Source organism: Biomphalaria glabrata, chromosome 2, assembly GCF_947242115.1.
Source record: "Biomphalaria glabrata chromosome 2, xgBioGlab47.1, whole genome shotgun sequence".
Lineage (NCBI taxonomy): Eukaryota > Metazoa > Mollusca > Gastropoda > Planorbidae > Biomphalaria > Biomphalaria glabrata.
In genome coordinates, this window is record NC_074712.1 from 41,039,708 (window position 1) to 41,064,352 (window position 24,645).

The 24,645-nt window shown below is 34.2% G+C and overlaps 2 protein-coding genes across 7 annotated transcripts in view; one reads left to right on the forward strand and one right to left on the reverse strand.

The window, feature by feature from the left end:
- LOC106054470 (MICAL-like protein 1) overlaps window positions 1-24,645 on the reverse strand; it is a 51,983-nt gene that overhangs the window by 3,678 nt on the left and 23,660 nt on the right. For 3 of the 6 annotated variants that reach the window (XM_013210350.2, XM_056020566.1, XM_056020565.1), the window contains 12 exons: window positions 16,637-16,781; window positions 15,026-15,237; window positions 13,648-13,696; window positions 12,645-12,786; window positions 12,192-12,328; window positions 8,827-12,063; window positions 7,699-7,866; window positions 6,781-6,895; window positions 4,068-4,173; window positions 2,656-2,729; window positions 1,514-1,628; window positions 542-588 (listed from right to left, as the gene is read on the reverse strand). In XM_013210350.2, the coding sequence (XP_013065804.2) occupies window positions 542-588; window positions 1,514-1,628; window positions 2,656-2,729; window positions 4,068-4,173; window positions 6,781-6,895; window positions 7,699-7,866; window positions 8,827-12,063; window positions 12,192-12,328; window positions 12,645-12,786; window positions 13,648-13,696; window positions 15,026-15,171 (4,336 nt within the window). In that variant the 5' untranslated portion in view covers window positions 15,172-15,237; window positions 16,637-16,781. Of the gene's footprint in view, window positions 1-541; window positions 589-1,513; window positions 1,629-2,655; window positions 2,730-4,067; window positions 4,174-6,302; window positions 6,343-6,780; window positions 6,896-7,698; window positions 7,867-7,914; window positions 8,576-8,826; window positions 12,064-12,191; window positions 12,329-12,644; window positions 12,787-13,647; window positions 13,697-15,025; window positions 15,238-16,636; window positions 16,782-18,531; window positions 18,845-24,645 lie in introns of those variants that run through there. The other 3 variants (XM_056020567.1, XR_008776607.1, XM_056020568.1) reach the window with 3 other exon arrangements.
- LOC129924702 (uncharacterized) lies at window positions 19,470-19,997 on the forward strand. The gene has a single exon (XM_056021195.1). The coding sequence runs from the start codon at window positions 19,470-19,472 to the stop codon at window positions 19,995-19,997; it is 528 nt and encodes a 175-aa protein (XP_055877170.1).

Genomic DNA, 24,645 nt, shown 5'->3' on the forward strand with positions numbered 1-24,645 from the left:
ATAAATGGCTTTGACAATAAAAAGTCTAACACTTTGTGTGGTAGAAAAGTGGACACCCTGGTAAAAATGATTTTCAGAGCCCTTAAAAATGGTACTGTTATGTGTTTAGACATTAATGCACACATAATGACCTACAAGTGAATAACATAACACCTAAGCACATAACAATAACAAAACAAGAAATTTTATCTCATATTTTTTTTACTAATCACATCTGTCACTTAACTTTCTAGCACATGTGTAAGGCAAAAGCAATAAACATAATTGAAGATTACTTCACAATAGGTTTCATGTTGAACATTAATTAGTTCTGTTCTTAATTTTAAGATCTAATTTTTAGATTAGATAATTGGAAACAAAATAACAAACAGACATATATTTAGTAACAATGTCAAAATTTAAAAAAAAAGATCCAATTTCTTTACAGAGGACCAAAGAATCTAGACTAAATACCTCTGACCCAAGAATCTAGACTAAATAAGTCTTATCAAACTAATCAAAGTATCTGATAATGATGCAAGCATAAAACAAACTATAGTACCTTTTCCTTCAAGAACTGTTTTGATTTGTCTATCTTCTTCCTCATACCTGTGAATTCACAACATTCAAAACTCAAAAACCATTTTCATGTCATGAAAGTAATACTTTTATTTCAACATTTTTACAAATTGATTATTATATACAGCATAGTATTTTCTTCTATTGGTACTTTTTAGATTTAATTTGTCACTGACAGAACACACTAGTTTTACAATACTTTTTTTTTTTTTTACAAACAAATTCTGGAAGTTAAGGGTCTTGCTTTTAAAAGATTTTTTTCACATATAAGTGATTCTTTGTTTTATGTAAACTGTTAAAGATTTTTTTACATTAATTTTTGTAAGTTTTTGTTTACTATATTCAGAGAATATTTTGTACTTAATATATTGTTATAACCCTATTGGCGGAGCGATAGGGTTAACTGTAGGTTCAGCTGACACACGTGAACTCAGGCAAATCACTCAGGTCAATAGCTGGCGATGGACAAAGGACAGTACTCTAGTACACACAAATATGACCCGTGTTATAGTCATGTGATCGAAATCCTTCACGGACGAGAGACAGTGTGTAAGAAAGAGACAGTTCAAGACAGGACAGCGAGGAAACTGAGACTGTGAGTCGGCCATGAAGTTGGTCCTGGTGCAGTCCTCAAGTGAAACGTATGAGTCCAGGAAGAGACAGTAGAGTTTAGTATGGTTATGTGCAGTGTAGAATTTTTAGTTGTTGATGTGTTGTGTTATCAACACAAGTTCTTGATAATGTTGTGTGTTGAGCAGTGTTTACAGAAGGCCTGGTAGAGAAGATCATAACAATATGATAATATATGCAAATATCAATAAAAATATTGAGCCTATCCCAGTGATAAGAATGTAGATCAAGAAAAAAGCCAACAACAAAACACCTAAACAATGTGTTTGTCTCTAACACATTTATGAATGCTCTGAATGTTTTGAATCTGAATGTCTGACTGTACCTCAGTCTGTCTTCATCAATGCTGTCCACAATAACATTTCTCTGCTCTACAAGCTCAACTTTACGTTGGATCAAATACTCTTCCTCTTTCTTTTCCTCGGGTGACTTCAAGTGCTCTATGGAACATGAAAGTACAAATTCAGTTCAAGCATTCCACAGAAATGTTAAAATTTGCTAAATATTTCATTTATTTTTATAGTTTTTCAAGTAAGATGTAATAGTGACTTAAGAAATATAGTTTATTGCACATTAGGTTTCATGTTGGCCATTATTTACTTCTTTTCTTTTTTGTGTTATAAGATTTACTTTTTCAATTCCATATCTTTACAAAGGACCAAAGAATCAAGACTAAATATCTGTGAACCAAGAATCTACACTAAATATCAGTTTCTGATAACGGGGCTGAACCGTTTGGCTAGGGCTTGGTTACCTAACTAAGAGGCTCTAGTTCAAAGCCCGACTTGAGCAGAGTTGTGTTTACTGACCGCATAAGGATGCATGGAAACTCCCAAATATCCCCTCCCCACTACTGGTCCACAAAAAAGATTGGACCACAGCACTCTGAGAAAAATGCACTACACAATTGCTATTTAAAAAAGAAATGAGAATAAAGTAGATGAAACAAGATTTAAAGTGTTAACTCATAGCATTTCCAGTTGCTCTAAAGAGTTCACAGCATGACAAAGGTTTATGGTTTAAATCAATGTTTTAGGTAATTTCTAAGAAATTTAAAAACTTCACCATCATAGCTTAAGTAAGTCCCAAACAACTGCCTGCATGCCATATCAAGCTTGTGATGGGATACTATCTGATCCCTCAAAATTTCTACCCAAGTGCATACAACAAACTTGACAAATTTTGATACAGCTAATGATGCATATTGGAAATATATATGGCCTCTTTTTGGCCACCACTGGTTGATATTAAGGCCATGACATAATAGGCCATTAAGATAGGAAAAATAATAAAGACAACCCAATTGCATTGTTTTGGTAACAATGAAAATTTACATGTACTGACTTCTATATTTCAAGGAATAACAAATAGAACATAAAATAATTCTGAATGAAGATTTTTGCTCAGATATTTAACTAACATAATGATACATATAAACAAATATTTTGATAAAGCAAGCTTAGGTACCATCAATATTCAGGAGGTAACGGAGCTGATATTCTATCTTTTCTTGCTCATTCTCTAATTCCTGTTCTCTGGAGCTAGTGGGGAGAAAAAAGTCACATTAAAAAAATAATAACACTAAAGATAAAAGTTTTAGACTATTGGTAACTACATTGTTACTGATTTCTCTTTATGCCACTTTTTCCTTTTATTTTTTTAAGTCTACACATACCAGCATGACATACAATATCAATATTGTAAGGCACATACACACTGTGTCTAAACGGAGGTAACACTCAAATAACACAGGCTGAAGGCCAATAATATAAATGTACTCGACGCTGATGAAGAATCTTGAACAAGAAGTTTAATATATAATGAAGGGAACCATCGAATGTCACTAAGTTAAATATCTACTCCAGAAACTGAAGCTGACCTCTCTATAAAGCTGCCAAGAGTATTCTGAGTTTACTTTCATTACACTTCAAATCTTAGTCTTGTTTTTAATAGTCCCATCACTGTCGCTAAGTCAAAACTTTACCCTTTTAATGAAACTAATAGCTTTTCACGCCCAATTCCTAATCATGTCATAACAATAAGTAGTTAAAATAGTTTCTGATAAATCTTTTAGCCATATCATGCAATACCCATAATGCTGGCTGATGGCATATATAAGTACTTTTTGGCTATATCATGCAATATAAATAGGTTTAAAAGATGGCTACAAAAACAAAACAGATGTTGAAAGCCTCTGCCCTGAGGGTGACCATTCACTTCATCCCCTGATATTTTCATCACCTGATCATTTTATCTAACAAATTGTAAATTTAAAAAGCATTAAATGAGCAATATTTAATGTATTCCTTTTTTATTTAAATGACAAAATTGTAACACTTTAGATTAGAATAAAATTAAAATTAAATGCCATTAAAAACTATAAAAATTTAGCATGTAAAAATAAAGAGGTAATGTAAAAAAACTGTTTTTGTGTTCATCTACATCAGTAAGATAGATAAGCTATCGATTGTAAGTACAGAAGACGATCCATCGATTCATATTGCTGAACAATGTTTGTTATTCTCTTAGCCAGTGTTGCATATTTCTTCCTTGGTCATTCTTCAGTGCCGGCGCTAGCCTGTAAAACTGATGCCTTGTGCAACTGACTATTCTTTCATAGACCATCTAGAAATGTCCACATCGGTGGATGGTGGCATGAAAATAGAGATTGGAGGGCATGATGCCAACCCTCCACTACGTTATTCGTTCGCGCAACACCACTGATTACGTCCAGATATTTATTTCATGTACTTGGAGGGAATAAAGCTGAAGCATAGTTATCTCCTCTGCCACGCTGTCTGCGACCACATACATAGTAATTGGGGATGAAATGACCAGAGGATGAAGTGACCGGGAACTGCCCTGAGAATGTTACTTACATATAGACTAAATCTGCTTCCTTCCTGACTAGATCATTCTTCTCAGTGATCAGGCTGAACCACTCTATCATCAACTCATCATCATCATTGTCATCACTGGTACTGACTGAAAGATTCAAGACAGACACAATATTTAGGTGATTAATGTGCACAGACTTAGTCCTCTACAATGATTCTCAAGCCAGAAATGTTAGATACAAACTTAGTATGAGCTTGTGACTAATTTATTAAAAACAAACTTAATATGTGTATGTCTTTAAACTATTAAATGTATGATTTTAGCGCATGCTGATAGACAAATTGAGAAAAATAAAACATGCTAAAAGTTCTCAATATTTTTTTTTAACAATACTTACCAACCAAGAAGATTTTGTTCCATAAAAAGATTTATATTAAACTTACATCAAACATGTTATTTTACCACTTCTTAAATGTTAGGTCCTACACTATTTTATAAGCAACAAAGTTGTACAATGACAAAAGAATTGCCATTTTTGAAAGCTGATGTTAAACAAAATGAAGCATCAATGCGGGTTTTTACTCAATTAAATAGCACTAGCTAAAGCTTAAACCTCTTTAAAAAGATTTTGTAATTACAGCCTTTTGATTAGGATGTAAAAAGCCTCTTTCTTTTGACGAAAGCTAAAAATGGAAAGTGCCATGTCTGTCTGATGATGTTCCTATTCTAAATAAAGTTGTTACTATGTGGTGATGACAACAATGAGCATGCAACATGATCATAAACAAAATAGAAATGTTTATGTTAATATTAGTTCAAAGTATCTACTGATGATTGACCGCTGCATACAAATATGATGACGTGCTAATAATGATAAAAAAATGTTATAGACCTTTAAAATATTGTACAAATTAAAAATGATGAATATTTCAACCAATACAAATATTTGGTAGGTAAATAAGTGTCCAGCACAATGTAAGTAAAAAAAAAATATCTAAATCTTTAAGACAAAAAAGAGCTCCTTAATGTCCATAGATGAAAGAAATAAAGACATCTTGAAAGTATGAACCTGATTCAGGTCTGTATCCTTCAATTGTAAAACTCAAGTAATTACTAATGTAAATTATATGTATCTCCTGTATGACGTTTCTTAATTGTCAACTTATTTGCTTCTTCTCAAGTAACATGAAAGTATTTTCAGTTTAATGTCTAATGCAATATTAAAGCTAACCATCACCACAACAAATTTGAACATAACTTTTTGGGACCATCATAGTCAACAATAACTTGGGGTTTGCATTTTGTGAATGCAGTGACAATCTGAGAAATTCAGTGCATTACTATTTAGGCTCTAAGCAGGAGAAAAACAAAATCTTCAAACATTTTAGATCTATATTAAACATGATCTTTATGAAAACATCTTCAATAATAAGAAATAATAATGAAATTTAATTAAGACATTATTTTTAAACAATAGTTTAAAAACCAAATGACTCCTTTTTTTTTTTCCTTTTGTTTAGCTTAACTTTAAATTAGTGTCTAGAAAATTAAAAGCAAGCAGATCAAGTCTTGTTTCAAGCTAAACTAGTGTTGAAATAATCATTAGGATTGACTCTTAGATTAACAAAAACATTGGACAGCTAAGTTCACAAAGGTAACCATCAAAAGAGACTAATTTTGAAAACCAAACAAAAAATGACAGGAATTTTCTGTGGAGCATGTAAGTAACAAAACAAAGTTCTGAGATATACTAAACATAGTGTGATAGCATGCTGTACTAAGATTTATGAATTGCTTTATTATCTGATCATTTCATCTGTTAGTACAATTCAGTTAGGACAATGATACAGCTAGTGTATTATTTGAAGTAGTACATTATCTAAACAAAAATCCACATCAAAATTTATTTTCTGTAATAGTGTTTAAACCACAATTTCTTCCTGCATTGGCTGAGAGATAACATTTAGCATTTAAAAGCCTTGTCAAGTTAATGGGGCCCTCCTTTAACATGGACAACCTCATAGGGCCAGAGGCAAATGCTCTCCAACTTGAAACATCAGCGGGTTAAGTTAGTTGGTTAGAGCTGATACTTTAGACATATTTAACAACATAGTCAATGGCCTAATGCTTTCATGCTTCAGCTTGATCAGCACTTTAAAAACTATTGCCAGAGAAAATGAAAAAAAAAAAAAATTGACAATGTACTACAGACAAGGTAAAGTAGAAAATGTAGAAAAGAGATACAAATAAACAAAAAAATAGATGTGTGTGTATACCCTTTAAAGTTTAGGCTATGCTTTCTGAAGGCAGGTACATCTGAAATGTTAGAAGGGTTTACTCAAAGAAGGTTAGTCATGGCAATACAACAAGACAGGGATGAGCAAACAAAATACAAGAACAAGAGAAACTTGTTCAACTGAAGACAAGAAAAACTAGTTAACAATACTGAACAAATTATAGTTTTTAAAATCAACTAACCATGTACATAAATAGGGATATAATTAGTAATTATTACTTGTTTGTTTGGTATAAGGGCAATAAAGCAACTCTACATTGTTTTAAAGAAATGATACTCAAAAGGACAACTGTATCTTAACTCTAAGCTGTCATTATTAATACCCTTCTTTTATTTCTATCATGAAAACAGTACAGCACTGCACCTTATAATATTTGTTCATGAAAAACACTTGAACAAAAGATTAACATTTTTAGAGTGGTTGAAAAGAAAGATTAAAAGAAAAAACGTTCACCCACCTTTTCGAATAGAATCCTCTAAATCCCTTCCCCTAATCTCAAGATCTGTTAATCTACTGTCAATATCCATCAACTGTTGCTGTAACTCTATAACTGAGATATGTCCAGGACTTTTCTGTTAAATAAAGATGCATAGCTACTTACTTTTGATAGGGAAGTTCTATTAATGAAACAAAATAAGGCATCAGTAAATTGACAAGGTTTTTATCAAACCTTGAACACTTTAGAACAACCAATAGCTTTTTATTTCTTCAACATAACAAAGTGTCCATTAAAAAATATTTCAATGCATGAACCAAATATACAATAATATTTTTTTTGGAAATAAGGTCTGTAATTTATAAGATGCATTTTAAAAATAAACTTGACTGATGTATTAGATGAGTCAATCCACTTTAAGAGCAGGACAAATATTTACAAATCTGATGCTGTCCCTGAGTTGAGACAGCTTAAAAAGGTTACTTGGTCTCAACTGTGGATCATAACTGTTGGATATAGAAATGTTTAGCTTAACATCAACTGCTTCATGATTGGTCTCAAAAAACAAAAAAAAAACAAGATAAAAAGCTTTGCATCCTTTGTATCCACTTATAAACCATCTACACAGCTCAAGCAGATACCCAGTAGCAAATTAACCTTCATAAAAATCTATATGGCATGCTTTTTCAAGTTTGCCTATTTATGTGGCCAATAAATAATTACAAAGTTAAATCTTGCAACCACATATCTAACACACATCTTTACTTTCCACTGCAGTGTTAGGTACAGTGTATCCTTTAAAACTAAAGGGACTTTACATCTAAATTACAGAATAAACTCAAATCTCAACCCAAAGCAAGATGAAAACTCAACTTCTCTGAACTGGCAACCAAGCACTTAAGGAAAATTCTGCATGTTAGTAAAAATGACATGGTTTACCTTTCCAATAATAGGAGGTGGTCTTGGTGGTGGTGTCCTTGTATCCTCTATAGACATTTGTGATGTTGATTCTGTCAAGCTGGACTTTAAACTTTCATTAAAATCAAACTTTGAGGGCACTTCAATCTTTTTCAGAACAGGAGACGCTGGGGGGCTGTCTAAAGTGCCCTGTGAACAGGACCATTTAATTTTAAAATCAGGCTTCTTGGCACTGTTTTTTTGTTTGTTTCAACAGTTGGTTTCAAAGTAAAATTAAGACAATGTCAAACATTACAATTTCCATTTAAAGTAAAATGTATAATGCTAGTTAAAAACAAAACTTGTATAAAATTTATAAAAGATATATATATATATAACTCATAATATTTCTGAATAGCGTAAAAAAAAACTTTATCATAGTAAAAAAAATAAGCACCATTTAAATGCTCTGTAGATTAATTACTTGGCATTTTAAATTGAACAATTTAAACAATACAAATATGTTAACAAAATTAAATGAAGAAACAAATCATATTAATAGGTACAGTCAAAATTAAGTGTCAAACATATATTTTATAAGTAAAAGAATTTGTACCATATAAAATCATCAATTCTCTCCAAAACATTCTTAAAATTTTTGAAAACATTTGCTTACAGTAGCATTGTTTACATTATACAATCGTTTCAGAGTTAAGAACTTAGCTCAGATCTTACTTTAAAATACAATCCATCCCAATATTTGATTTGCATCTAGAAATATGGACAGAGAAAATTTGACAACAAAAAGGCAAGCCAAAAAAAAATGCTTAGATTTATAAAGTAATCAAATAGTAATTTGTTTCATCCAGTTTACAAACACCAAGGCTATCTGACTAGTGGACATCACTGATAAATCTGTCTGTAAAGTAAAATGAATATGCACAAATTAGGCTTTTCACTGGTTACTCATTATTTATTAAATCTGGTGCAGTGATGGTGCAGTAAATTGAAAGTCATGCAGTGACTGTGATTTATATCTAAAAATGTGATAGGTTACATTTTATTGAGCTAGTTAAGATTAGACCTTCAGATCAAGTTTCATTAAGACAAAGTCACCTTTCCAATTAGAGAAGATGTGCATCCATTAAAAAAAAGTTGTTAATCTCTTACCTGTTTGTTGCGGCCTAAGACAGTAATTTTTCTTTTGACTTTTGGAGAGGTTTTGCCATGAAGATGTGATTCCAGTTTAGGAGTTGCAGAATCGGATTCATTACTTTTTGATTTTGGTTTCCTTTCATGGTTGATGATCAATTTATTGTTAATACTTATATCCAGTTGCACTTCACCACTGGCTGGATTTTGTCTATCATCATCCTTTAGTGTATTACTTTGTATTTCACTAAGATTGCTAACAGTAAGTGGTTGAGGCTTTTCATTCAAACGAACAATGTGAGCTTGATCAGTAAGTTTTGTTTTATTTGTTAAATTGTTGTTGTTATTATTCGTAGGTAATGTGATTTCACTTATCAGTTTTGTGGCTGTATCTTTCTTTGTTTCTTTAACATTTGCCATGTCTATGTCAGTTTCTGATTTATCTGCATCTACATGCTTTAAGTGCCTAAGCTTTTCTCTGAAATCTTCTCGTTGGGTAAGATCTTCAGGTTTCCTGCTGTTAACGGGGAATGCCACTTCAGTTTTACCAGTTTGAATGTTACCAACACTTTCTATTGATTTTAATTTGTTTTTACCCAAGACAAAATCAGTTTTTTTTATGTCTGTCTTTGAGAAGCCTCCAGTGACTTTCACACTTTCTTCACTATCCTTCACTCTGAATGTAACAATTGAAGACACTTTAGAGATGTGAGAGTCAAAGCCTTGCTTGGTTTCTAAGGTCGCAATGGCAGCCATTTTCTTCTCAGCTTCCAACTGCCAATCCAATTTACTTCCTGGTATTACTGGCTCAGAAAGCATTGACTTTGGCTTAGACAGCTTTGCCTTTGCCTCCAACACTTGACCAAAATCATTTTCTTTATTTTTGTCTAAATTTTCAACTGACTTGTGTAGAGGAGAACGGCTGAGATCAGTTGGAGGAACTTTGAAAAGTTCATTTCTTTTCATAAGATCTAAGATGTCAGCAGACTTAGGTCTCATCTTGGAATCACTAGTAGATGATGTAGACTTGGTTCTAACTGTTGACAGTTCAATCTTAGCAAGCTCTTCTCGTTTTTTCTTTCTTTCTTCCATGTTTTTCTTCCACTGTGGCACATCTTCTGCAATGCTTAGACTGACAGGCTTCAAACTGTTATCTTTAATGGTATTCAAGACATCACTGTCCATGGTATCACTGTTACTCCTCTGAAGTTTTACAGAAATATCTACAGATGAAGGAGTATTAATAACTTTCTCCTCAGGCAAGAATTTGTTTGATTTGGGTACATTCTTCTGGTTTTCTGTATTTGATTTACTATCAGTGCTTATCAAATGAGTGTTTGATTTTTTACGATCAATTTGATCCACTGGCTTTCTTTCAGTGAGACTCACATCAATGGATACAGAACTTAACTGCTTAACATCTTTTAGAGCTGGTGATACAGAGCTGTCTTTCTTAGAGGCAACATCTTTGATTTCCATTTTAGTGGACTTCTTGATCCCATTTTTCAAGATACCCATCAGTGAAGGAGTTTCTGATTTTTCTTTGGTAGTAGATTTAGTAGGGGACTGAGTCTGTGATGGTGTTCGGAGATCTATATGCTTTAATGAACTTAAGGCACTGACTGATTCAGGTATGTTTTTGGATTTAATAGCCGCAGTGCTGGAATCTTTTTTTGGTGTTTCATCAGGTACTTTAAAAATAGTTAACTCATTTTGGCCTGATGGCTTTAAGGTACTCTTTGTTTTTTCTTTTGACTGAGTACCTAACTTTGATTTGTTTGGAATTGATAAATCAGAAAGTACATAGTCTGGTTTTGAAGATCCCACGCTGGAAAACTTACTATTGGACTGGTTGGAAACTGTGTGCGACTGAGAAGGCAAGGTTAAATTTACAGAATTTGGTCCTGGAGTGGACATAGTTCTATTCCTAACCTTTGCCAAGGAAGACAGCAGCCCAGTCTTGACATTCTCTTCTTCTTTCTTCTCCATAGGTATCACCAGGACAGCAGGAGAGGCTAGAGCTGCAGGTGTTGACCACCTCTTTTCTGAAACTCTATTAGACTCTCTTTCTGATTCTTTAGATTCAGTGTTAACTGTCTTTGCAGAAGAAGAAATCTTTGAGTGGGCTTCTATAGCATGAGCTGGTGGAAATGTTGTAGGTGACACAGGTGACTGAAGACTAGGGTGCTTGGAGACAGATGGAGGTAGTGTTGATGGAAGAGGAGGAGGAGACTCAGGAGTTTCATTTTTAGTTTTAGAGTTGACAGGATCTTGTGATATGGCAAGGGCCTTGGGTCTTTCAGGTGTTGGCTTTATATCACTAGACTCAGTGAAAAGCCTGCGCGGAGCAGGTTTTGGTGTTTTCTCTTTAGACACTGACATTTCAGAAGTGTCAGATAAAAGTTTAGCTGGAGGCATCTCATTAATAAATGTAGAAGCAAGACTTCTAGGTTTAGCTTTTGGATTAGTCAATTTTTTGGTGGCTTCTTGACTTGTTGTGGACACGCTTGCTGCAGTGATTTTTTGGTCAAGTTTTAAATCATTTCCATCTTCAAATTTAGTCTTGTCTTTCAAGAACTTGTTTGTATCTCCTGCTTTGGATCCATTATTGGAAATGGGTGTTTTTGGAAATGAACTGGTACTAGACAGTGAAACACTTTGTTCTAAACTAGCAGAAGCTTTTAGTTCTTCCTGCTTTTGAAATATGAGAGGCACACTTCTTTTACTGCCTTTAATGGCAGTCTCTGCTGATTTTTCAGAGGAAAGGATTTCTGCTTTTCTTTTTTCTAGTTTGTTTGCTTCTTTGCTAGACAAAGGCAAATAGTGGTCATGTATTTTTTCTTTCTCAGTATACTTTGATTTCAGATCTTCAAGTCTCTCTTTAATAGCGATTTTGGCACTGGAGGATTCACTGGACTGATACTTGGATTTTTTAGAATCCTCTCTGTCTGGTTCAGAAAGAGAATGCTTCACTGCTACTCCTTCTGTTTTTTTGACAGTTTTGTCATTGTGTAGTCCATCTCCTTTAGAATCATTTATTTCATGGAAAGGACTCACTGGGCTCCCTGAATTCAGGGAAGGCGACAAGAATGGTGACCTACTGTAGACCTTGTTTGTGGGTGAAAGTTCACTGTGGCGAAAACAAGAGCGGTGATAAAGTTTGCCACCTTCCATGTGTCGTTCTAACAAATAAACCTGCTTTTGGCAAATAGCACACTTGTTGACAAGGGGCTCCTTTGGATTTTTCTCTGCCATCTGAGGAATTACAAATGAACTTTTTAAAAATAAAATACTAACATAATAAGTACAGTTTTCAAAAAATAAAATAGGTTGTTATACTTATGTATTTCTGACTTTGGTTAAAGCACACAAAAAATTCTCACAGGGGTAGAGTTTTCTTTAGCAAGATCTGTAGATGCTTTCTTGGTTGTGGGTGCTAGAGACACATCCACTTCTGGGGGTCTTTTGGTGCCTGAAATGTTCTTACTGGAAACTTTGGCTTTTACACCAGGTCCACCCACTATGAAAAAAAAAAAGAATTTAAAGAGAAAAATAATAATAAAAAAATAAAACCATTATTGCAATGTGGGATGTGTGGCTGAGTGATGCTTGGCTACCTATCAATGGAGCTTCAGTTCAAATCTTGACTTGAGCAGAGTTGTGTTTGTTGAATGGCACTGGTCTACAAAAGAGTTTGGACCATACTGTTCTTAGCATGCTAAAAGCATGAAAGTTGGGCTATACAAAATCTATTGAATAATATTTTAAAATTCTCTGTAGACCACTACTAAAGAATAAAAGTTTATTTACTAGCAAAATTATATGGAACAACTTACATTGTGGAAGAGCATGCAGGTAATTGTAGTATTGTGAAACATAAGTAATAATACTTAGTTTGTCAGGCACTTTCAACCTGGCCATGTCTGATGCTTCAAGGAATGCTGGGATTTGCAATTCTTTTTCGGCTAGTTCAAAGGCCTAAAAAAAAAATTTTGACCAAAGTAATTTAGCATTAAATTAAAACATTGCATAATTTTAAAACAACTTAGAAAAAAAAAATCCCTATATAAGAGAAAATATTGTAATGTAAAGTTCCCCATTGAAAATGTGTAATCCCCTCTTTCTTTGGCTTATATTTAACCTAACGAACCCCAGTTTTTAGTTATTTATATAGTCCCAAGAACAAATCTTGGTGCAGCTACTAGAACTCAAACTTATTGGCAACAAAGTGCTTAGCCACTAGAGCATGCCCATTTCTGTTTGTTGTTTTGTTTAATTAAACAATGTAATGTGTATTAATTAGATGTCACAGTTAATAATAGTTTTTTGTGGAAGTCATGCTAATATCAAATTCAATCAGAAACAAAAAAAGAGCAAAAATGTCCTATATAAATTTTAGTTACTAACTTCATAAGAAAGTATAAACAAGCAAGGCCAACTACTAACATCATGATTTCATGTCTATTGATCCATCACAACATTCTCTAAAACATCTTTTCAACAGATAAATTGTACCTAAAGGGTTCAAACTTATTCTGGGAAGAATAATATTACATCACAAACAAACAAAGATTATAGTCTCACTAATAATGCAGACCTTCTCAAAAAATTTATATCTTATATCTTTTATTCATACTACCAACAAAGCTGATATTTTTCAATTTGACAGGCTAAGGTGGTGCAAAGGTCTATGCTTATAAGTATGGCTTCTGGTGCTATTTTATTTTGTGCACTTACTTAAAAATAGTTCTCATACTTAATACTGCTGAAATGTGACAGCAGACTAGCTGAATATAAACAACTAATTAACAGATGGCAGATTTCATCTAATAAACCTACCAATTTACAATTGTCAAATACATCATCTGGTGACAACGAATCAAAATCTCTGTGGATGATAAGAGCATGTTAATTGAAAGACATAAAACCATTATTAACAAAGTGTGTTTGAAAATTAAAGCATGCACAAAGCAAGTGGTTTACTTTGTAACATTGATCAATCTCTTAATCTTATAACCTCTTAAATCACTGTGTGAAGCTATATGAAGAATAAACTAGCAGTTTATCTGTTTGAACACTTGGAATGTAATATTGTGGTACAAAATTTCATTGTTGTTAACAATTAGAATGGAAACAAATTGTTCAATGTTTTCATTGAAGGTCTGTGTTTGACATTAAACATCAGTGTGCTCATTAAAGGTAATTGGTTTTATTTAAGTATAGCCTCCACCTTGACATAGATAGTACCACCATGGATAGTGGGCCAGAGTTCTGTGACACTTTTTCAACAAAGTATTGGGCTTAAACAACAGTTTTAAAACGCCAAGTTATATGTGACCTACTTTCACATTCAAAGTTGAATAGTTTCACTGATCTGCTTTTGCACTCTTGTTGTTTTGTTTTTTTAATTGCTCATCAAAATATTTTATATTCAGACTCTTTTTCATCATTTCTGGAACATTAATGTTAACATTGTAACACAACTGGACTGTTGTATTATGATGCTTTCAGAAATGTTCTCCAATTTCAACTAGCAAGTTACTATAGGTTAGGAAAAGTCAATGCAGTGAGTCAGTCTACATGCAGCACAAACATTTGAATATTACCTAACTTGGAGCTAAAGGATCTTTTAAAAATTTTACAAAAAGCCATTGAAATAGAGGACAAGCTAAAAAAAATAATTTTAAAACTGATGACATGTTCTATTTACAGATCTCAAATCATCTTTTTACTGGCATAGTTGCATCGAGCAAGTAGATTAGAAACTTACTGGTACAGTTGGCCAGAGCAAGTAGATTAGAAACTTACTGGTACAGTTGGCCAGAGCAAGAAGATTAGAAACTTACTGGTACAGTTGGCCAGAGCAAGTAAATTTGAAACGTACTGGTGCACGCAACCAAAAAAGAGCGAATTTCAAAATGATCTGGTCTAGCAAGCAATTAATTTACACAATGCATATATGAATGTAATTTTACAATTTCTGGCGAATAAAAACTCCAGTGAGAAAGTAATTTGAGTAGTTACTACATTGGCTGGTAAGGAAGTTGTTAAAAATATACACAACAAGTTATATTAACCCTTTAAATACCAGAAGCTAGCTAGTGCCATGAGTTATGAGCAAGCTAGAGTTAGACATAGAATTTTCCATAAAATTTGCAGTTAATGAGTTAATAACAAAAGGAAAACAATAACAAAAAATACACAGCTTGGTACTAACATGAGATCTGGTCTGAAGCGGTGAATGATAGCACAGAATGCCAAGCCATTTCTCCATGATGTGGTGAAGTTGGCAATGTCAACATTGGGATAGCCCTCAGTCATCTTCTTGCACCACATCTGCAAGCCTTTTATTTTCGATGCCATTCTCTGAGTTCTTGAGTTACAACTTGTTAGGCTTTTGTTGGCTTGTTATGATACCAAAAGATCAGGCTAAAAGGAACAAATATTTTATTACCTAAATTAAACTTTTAAAAATGTCTCCCTAAACTGTCAACATTTAAATTTGTAGCTTCAGATTATCTAAATATCAGCTAATGTTAAATGGTTAGAATGAATGCTAAATATATTTCAGTTTTAAATAATCCTAGATCATAATTCTTCATTTATAGTTGAGCTAAAGGTTGATCCGATTTAAAATACTTGAATTTAACTTGGATCAAATCATCTTTTAATTAGGAAATAAAAATCATGACCTAAGAATGTTTATAGCAGGAGATGCGCTCCAGATCCACCTAGGATAACCAAAATTTAAAAAGTAGAAACAATATATAATTTTTTTTTCCGTATTCTTGATATTGAGTCTTTATATCAACCCCCCTCCCTTTTTTCGTTTTCATATGTACAGTAGACAAAATACAGTAAAAATAGACTCTCTTCACTATACAGAGCCAATGGGATGCTAAAGTACAACACAAGCAACCATCTGTGTGTTGTTAACAATTCTGAGCAAGCGTGTAGTGTCTAATGTTAGAATGAATATTAGTAATGTATATATTTGTATATATTTTGGAACTTTTTTTCTTGTGAAAATTCACGTTTTTTTTTCTACCAATCTGATTTGCACAAATTATTGCACCCATTTATTTCTTAATGAAAATAGCGAGTCTGCATAGCTGAAGTGTGAAGTGGTGAGGATCACTATATTAATAATAATATAATAATAACTAAAATTTCAATTCAATTTCAATTTTTTTTTTATTCAGTAGTCTCTATAAGCCAACAAACATTAAACTAAAATGAAGATACCTTAAAGTTAATCATTTTTACCATCTGCCAAAGTATTATTATAACTCCTATAGTAATCTGGGATTTAAAATCATATTATGTATCAAAATTATTAATATTATATATTAATATTAAATTATAAGCAATTTCTGTCAAAAGATTAACACCAACTAATTTGTTTTTCTAAAGCATAAAAAGATATAATTTCTTGTATATATGTGTTGGTTATGAAAGATGTGTCTATAGTAATAATTATTTCTCTGTGTCTATGTATGAGAGAAATATGTATGCCTAATCAGCAAGACAGGCCTAAAGTATTCAGTTTTTATCATTAAGGACTAGACTCTACAACTATCTTCTTGTTTGTAAAACTTTGAAACTTTACTACTTTTCAATCACACAGCTTATAATAAAAAACAATGCAGATCTATTACTTTTTTTTATTATATACTATGGCCAGCATATAGTATATTTTTAATAATAAATAATTTCTTTACAAACATTAAAAAAAATAGCTCAATTTAATAAAATCTTCACCTGGCTTCATTTTGTTTTAGGACCCCTGAGTTAAGAAGCCCTACTCTAGATCAAGTCATACACTTACCTTTACTTTTTAAGTCACTCCATTTTATTTGCAATAATCCCAAGAGACACACTTCAATTTAATATGACTTGCAATTATTAGAAATAGTCTTTAGGGCGAATTCTGAGATTTAATCAGCTGTACTGACATTCCTTAAATTGAGAGTCTGTAACATCAAGTAAACTGATTAAATATCTTTTTTTTATAAAGTGTGAGAAAAAAAAAATGCTGTTCTTTTTGTTTTTTTTGGGTTGGGTCTAGCTGGCAGGTAAATTAGCTACATATCTAGATCAGGACTTACATAACTAGGTCAAGACTATCTACTGATTTGGTCAAATTAGTATCAAAAATAAATCTGCTATACATCCGTGCACTTTCCTAAACAATCTTATGTCTTATGTACCTGCATCGAAAATCGATAGCCTGAGGATTAGATGAATGCTTGCAATGTATGCCCTGAGATTATCCGCTTCATTGTATATGTCATTTTATAATAAAATGTAGATATATGGTAAAGGCAACAGGGGTACACGTGACTAAGACACAGAGAATCGAAATACTAGGCATGGGCAATATAGTTCAACTTCATCCCTAGCCTAAATCTACAATAGATATAAGTAGCCTGGGTCAATCTCCCAAAGCCATACTTTGTTACAGAAACGTCAATTTTTTTTACCTTAATATTATTACTATATGCATTAAAAACATTTGAGAACCACTGGCAAATTGATAAAATATATCATAATCAGAACTTGATTTCTTCCCCTTTTTTTTAAAGCGAATAAAGTAGCAGAGACGTCATTTGACAATAATAGATTCTATTCGCATTTAAAATGTCCGCATCTAAATCGGCCGAAAGAGAATTATGTGACGTAGATCTAGATATAGCCTATACTATATCGATCTGATGGAGGCAGGGTCCAAACGTCATGAGTAGCCTACTTGGCATCTAAGTCCAAGATATAGTCGCGTTCACCTCAAATTATTACTCAACTCTTTTTGGTACTCGTTAGAGATATATTAAAAACAAACTTTCCCACAAAACCCGGTCAATACAATGATCAAAGAAAAGAGCCCAGAGGCTGACAGTTGACCTAGTCCAACTAATTGATCCCCCCCCCTCTCCTGTCTCTCCCATCAATATTCTTAGCTACATGGATCTAAGCCTCTCCAGTAGATCTAGTTATACTAGATTGTGTTACTGAATCTGGGACAAGATAAAGTGAAAAGTTAAGCTAGATGGTTTTGGTCGACAAAATACAAGGGCCTAGCACAATAAAGAAGTCATGAACAAATACAACAATATCACATGTAACATATAACATAATAATGATAGCACCACTAGTGTCAAGTGACTAGTGCACAATGGTTATTGAAAGGTGTGATCTAAATCTAATACTACAGGATTACCAAATATTGTACTAACCAAGTGTTGCTATTATAATTTCTATGTTATAAGCTCGTGTTTATTTTAAATCATTTGTTTCGGGACCAAAGCTTCAAACTCCATCTAGACATTAGATGTTTCACAAGACAGAAGTCAAGCTAACAAAAGAAAAAAACAACCTTGGCCTTGGACTAGTTTTAACAAATAAATAGAATTGTAGGGCCTATAGATTTATAAATCTAGAGGATTTGGTCTCGTCTAGGACATGCTGCTATTTGAAAAGGTAGACTAGATCTAGATCTATACTATAATAGTAATATACAGAGCTAAGAGTAGTAATAGTTAGAGTATGATCCGACCTAGACCTAGATTAGATCTACCATCTTATATATATACACTAGATATATGTAAGAAAATGATTATTTAGGCTGTTGATCAATAGATCTATAGTCTATATCATTATAATATGCCTAGCAGCTAGACTCTCTAGTATTTTTTAATATATAAATATGTTCCTCCTCGACCGTACCTCCACGAGACTATGAGAGAAATGAATCCTTTAGAAATTCAGTAACACATGTAGATCTAGAGTAAATTTTAAACTGGATATTAATTAAAAATAAAATTAAAAACAACAACAACAAAAAAAAAAACAACACTCCCACTGATAAGAAAGAAAGAGCAATGCGCTTTTTTTTTCCTATTTTAAGCAGACGACACGGTGCAGTGCAGTCCCAGATCATACACGCACACATCAGCCTTGAGTTCCCACACACACGACACACACACAGCCACGGTCTAGTGGTAGCTCCTACCACCTGGCTTTCAATTTTATACATGTGCTAACCTTCCATCCCTTTGACAAAACTAGTGGCTCGTATTTGCCAACACCCAGTGAGAGGTGTCTGGAGGAATACAGGTGAATAGAAACAAAAATGGGGCGGGGGGGGGGAGCTGCCTATGAATATTCACCTATAAATTAAAGATATTGTCCTTAATAGAGGAAATGAATCTTTTCATTAGAAAACATATCAATAGCAACCGAAATATACCTTCCTACCATAGCTACACTCACACTAGCCAACAAGTGAAGTTTACAGCAGAGATGTTAACATTTAAACACAATGATAAAATGTCGATATGCAGCATCAAATGAAATTCAGACGTCAAGAAAGGAGAATTAGTATATATCGAACAACAATAATTACTAAATTAGACACTGACAACAGTGCAACCAAAGGCATTGGAATCCAGGGCCTCTTTTACTATAGCATGCACTTTAATTAGTGTTGTCTCGTTAAGTCTCCCTGAAAACAGTACCGGTATAAAAACAGGTTTCTGAAGGTGGGATTAATTATCTGCACAAATTTCCCCCCTCATTGGGTACAGTAGGATGTCAATAATAACTTCACGCGAATCGATCAACCAAATAGTCAGACTAGGCGGCAGTTATCAGGGTACTCGGAGATGCGAATCGATCAACCAAATAGTCAGACTATGCGGCAGTCATCAGGGTACTCGGAGATGCGACTCGATCCAACTAATAGTCAGACTAGGCGGCAGTCATCAGGGTACTCGGAGATGCGACTCGATCCAACTAATAGTCAGACTAGGCGGCAGTCATCAGGGTACTCGGAGATGCGACTCGATCAAACAAATAGTCAGACTAGGCGGCAGTCATCAGGGTACTCGGAGATGCGACTCGATCAAACAAATAGTCAGACTAGGCGGCAGTCATCAGGGTACTCGGAGATGCGACTCGATCAAACAAATAGTCAGACTAGGCGGCAGTCATCAGGGTACTCGGAGATGCGACTCGATCAAACAAATAGTCAGACTAGGCGGCAGTCATCAGGGTACTCGGAGATGCGACTCGATCAAACAAATAGTCAGACTAGGCGGCAGTCATCAGGGTACTCGGAGATGCGACTCGATCAAACAAATAGTCAGACTAGGCGGCAGTCATCAGGGTACTCGGAGATGCTGCTGCCGTAGTACAGCGGTTCTCGGACAAATGAAACTTAATTCCATTGAACACCACAGTTCCAGGCAGACAATTTCCACAATGCAATAACACTGGGCATTCTGGTTACATGGTTACACTTTTTAAAAATGTTTTCTTAAATCACTTTCTTTATAAAAATATGACTAATCAATAAGAAAAAAATAATATAAATCTTTCTCTGTATGTGTGAAATACGGCTACGCAGTAAAAAGCATTGCATGCAGATTTGCAAACGAGTTCCCTTGTTGAAAAGGTGCAGACATTTGAAAAAGGTTAACATGTCTTATAATTAGAGAGAGAGAGAGAGAGAGAGAGAGAGAGAGAGAGAGAGAGAGAGAGAGAGAGAGAAGAGTCATACAAAAAACTTTCGGACAAAAAGCATGTTGCCAAATAAAACCACTTTTGAGAACCGCTGTCAACTATAAATACAGTTCTTTGCGAATGCTTAAAGAGTAGGTGTGGTAGCCAGTGAGCCGGAAATAATCCGTCGATAAACGCATCACAGAATAAGCTTTCAATAACGTGACCCAATCAAAGCACGCCCGACATGAAACTTCATTAGTATGTCTGGGCACAGACTGAACTCCCTAGCTTAAATGACGAGCCTCACGAGAAGTTGAGCATCCTATGGTGACTGTATCCACTTCACTGGCCTACATTAAGGAAGTTCTAGCTGTTTGTGGTTTAATTAGAAACATGGACTCATTATGATCAACTATTCATCTACGGATTTCCGGGTACATGTCATTGATAGCGTTTCATGGCACACGTGGAATACATTGAATCTATTTGGTTTGTTTTATTATCATATCAGTGACATCGAATGAACAAGACACTATACTATTAAATTGAAAAGAAAAAAACAGCCGTATTAAGTTCCTCCAAAGGCAGAAGTGGATTATTAGACATTCTTCCACCAGACAGTTCTCATGCAATGCTTTTTGTCATTTTGGTCCCTTATACACAACCATTCACTCATTGGTCATTGGACCTTCCTAATTTTGTGTAGGGCCTACTTTGTACTAGACAATCAAGTGGTCATTTTAATCATCGGGGTTGAAAACGATACTAATATATCACGATAAGACATGATAGTGTATACTTGTATCAGGTGTCCATGATAAGTAATGATACACCATGATACTAAGTACTTGTATGAGGTGTCCATGATAAGAAATGATACTATGTATGTATATCAGGTGTCCATGATAATGATACTGTGTACATGTATCAGGTGTCCATGATACACCCCATGATACTGAATACTTGTATGAGGTGTCCAGGATAAGACATGATACTGTGTACTTATATCAGTTGTCCATGCTAATGTGTACTTTTATCACTAGTGGATCCAGAACTTTGAAGTATGTATATTAGAATTAAAAAAAAAAAAAGCCATGTTGAAGCCCCGACGCCTAAAGCGTTTTCATGCATTCTTCACTGCAAAAACGCATTCTCCTGACATCTACAGCTCATTATTCATCCTATTCAAAAAGGACCTTTAGAAAATGTTTTACTTAAAAAAAATATTCTAATATGGATTTACTGGCCTTTTCTACATTGCAAATACAACCGATTAAGATTTTGAGGATCGCCACCGAAAAAAAATATTTGAAAAATAATAATTTTTTTTAAAAAAGCTCATTTGTAAGTGATACATTTTGTTCAAAAGGCATTTTTGTAACTTTGTTTTGTTACAGAACTATAATTCAAAGCTCTAAACAAAAAATTTCGGAAGTGGGAGGAGAAATTAAGTGGACTAATTAGATACATACTTTTTTTTTTTTTTAGGATTCAAGAAAATATTGCGAGTTATAGTCTCAAAATTTTTTATACAATAGAAAAATATCTAGAAAAATATCAGTATGAGTAAAGGTTGGAAAAAGGTGACTAGGAATAAAATATTTGGGTTCAGAACTCATCTTAATTGTTACTCTTATAACGAAAAATTTTGTATGAATTCTAAATTTTCAAAAAACAAAGTCTTTCTTAAAATAACTAAAATAAATTCGTGTGCAATTACATAAACTCTGTCGCCATAATTGACTATTCTGTTTTAAAGCGTCGTATTTTCGTCTGGAAAGGGAAGGGGGCGGTAGAGTGAAAACGATTAAGCCTTGCTTCTTTTATTATTTCTGCTAATGATTGCATTTGGCATTAAAGAATAAAGGGTGGGCGACTCGATATAAGAATTTAATTTATAGCATATATAAATTATAGGCCTATTAGTGACTTAGCAGCTTTTTTAAATTTTGTAATTTCTTAACTAAAATACAAAATGAAAAAAGTATTGGTTTGTCCGATGAGCGGAAGGCATTTGCATGTATCGCCCCTCCCACCTGGTACAACCCTTTTTCATTTAATATTTACTAATGATAAAATTTAAGATCATAGTCTGTGTGCGACATAATCTACAAATGGGTTAAAACATCAATATGTACCGTATATTATATAGATATTCAACTAACTTTGTTCACAAACTATGATTTCTCCATAAAAATAGGACCGCACCCCCCACTCAGAGGGCTAGAGTGGGGAGGGCAGTAGAAGTAATCGCCCTCACCTCAGCGAATCGGCTAAGATACCAGAATTGTAACGACGAAATATAAAAAATATATTGTTATTCAACTAATTTTGTTCACAAACTATGATTGCAAAATAAAAGTAGGACCGCCCCCCCCTCCACTCAAAGGGTTTAGGTGGGAAGGGCAGTAGATGTATTCGCCCCCTCCACCCCACCCAATCAGCTAACAGGGGAACGACATAATATAAAGATCGGTTAAAATATCAATAACACGTTTTGATTATATAAATATTTAATTGATTTTGTTAACAAGCTGTGATTTCAACAAATAAATTGGACCGCTCCCCTACGCGAAAGTTTGGGGGGGGAGAGGGATTGATGTCATCGCCACCTCCCCATCCCACCAAATCGGCAAACATACTGGGGGGGGCGAAATAATCTTAAAATAGGTTTAAATATAAATAATTAGTATATATTATTAACATTATTAATAAATAAAATTCCTATACAAATTGTGTGATTTCTTTACTGAAATTTGGCCGCCCCCCTTACGCGTGTGGGGGGGGGGGGGGGCGATCGCCCCAACCGCTCCTCTTGGATTCGCCAGGTGACTTATATCAGTTGTCCATAAGACATGATAATGTGTACTTATTTAGCTGTTCATGAATCCTACCAGACTTTGATTCTAATCTACTCCCCCCACCTTTTTTTTTTCTGGTCTCTTTAATGAAAGCGTCTTCGGCCATTCCGCATCAATGACTTGATACCCCCACCTCTCCACCCATATGATTAGAAAATATCTCATTAGCATGCCCATGTGATTTGATCACTATGACAACGTGACTAATGTAACAACGGAAACGTGCCTAATGGACCTATTAACCCTATGATAAAAAAAAAAAAAAAGAAAAAACACCTACCATTAGCTACATTAGACTTAAAACTAACTACAAGAATATACCTAATTCATTTCGGCGCTTCTTGACAATTTCTCAGTGGAACGCCAGCGGCCAGCCTGTCACGTAGAAGGTACAGTTGAGCTTCCGAGTTACATACATTGGAAGAATACATGCTTCAAAGAAAACTTAGGTTAGAAATGGGATTGTTTGATATGAAGCTTCAAAGTGAACCAACGTCCATACGGTGTCCTCAGATCCAGAAATGGGATTGTTTGATATGAAGCTTCAAAGTGAACCAACGTCCATACGGTGTCCTCAGATCCAGAAATGGGATTGTTTGATATGAAGCTTCAAAGTGAACCAACGTTCATACGGTGTCCTCAGATCCAGAAGTGGGATTGTTTGATATGTGGCTTCAAAGTGAACCAACGTTCATACGGTGTCCTCAGATCCAGAAGTGGGATTGTTTGATATGAGGCTTCAAAGTGAACCAACGTTCATACGGTGTCCTCAGATCCAGAAGTGGGATTGTTTGATATCTTTACCCTTACGGTTTCACACCATCCTTGTTTCTTTGACTTTCACTCGCCCATTTTGAATTGTTTTTTTTGTAGATCTACATTTGTGATCCAAAGTGATAAAAAGCAGACAATGCTGGAGTTTATTAGTATACTTTGATAACTCGATATCTTAATTACACTATTCTTTTCACCAAAAATAAAATATATTAAAGCTTTGAAGTGCTACACATATCTCCAAATAAGTAGATCTAAATTGTTTTGTTAAAACATACATGAACAATGAGTTATCAAAACAAAATTAATTTTGTTTCCAGAAAACACCGGGAGCAAAACGTTCCTAACAAACTAGACAGCTCACGTCAAAACAGTTCAACTGTTAGGCGGGGGGCACATCGCATCACATCAGGCATGTTAATACCAGGTCACATTATGCATGTAGCATCCTCATGAGAGCTGGGAGCAGTGTAGTACTAGGTCACCATCTCAAGTCTGTATATCATTACGATAACATTATTTGTGACTTCTAAAGTAAACATTGGTTTCGAAGCAAACACTGCCACAGGTTGGGGCTAAAAGTCAGACCGGATGCAGGTAGTATTACGCGAACTGATTCTGTTACCGTGAAACATGATGATGTGACTATTTCATTGTTTACATTCTTTAATGCCCCCCCCCCCCAAAAAAAAAGGACCTT

What these genes read in the sequence shown, in the direction of transcription:
- LOC129924702 (XM_056021195.1), top strand. Translation starts at nt 19,470, where the DNA reads ATGCGAATCGATCAACCAAATAGTCAGACTATGCGGCAGTCATCAGGG.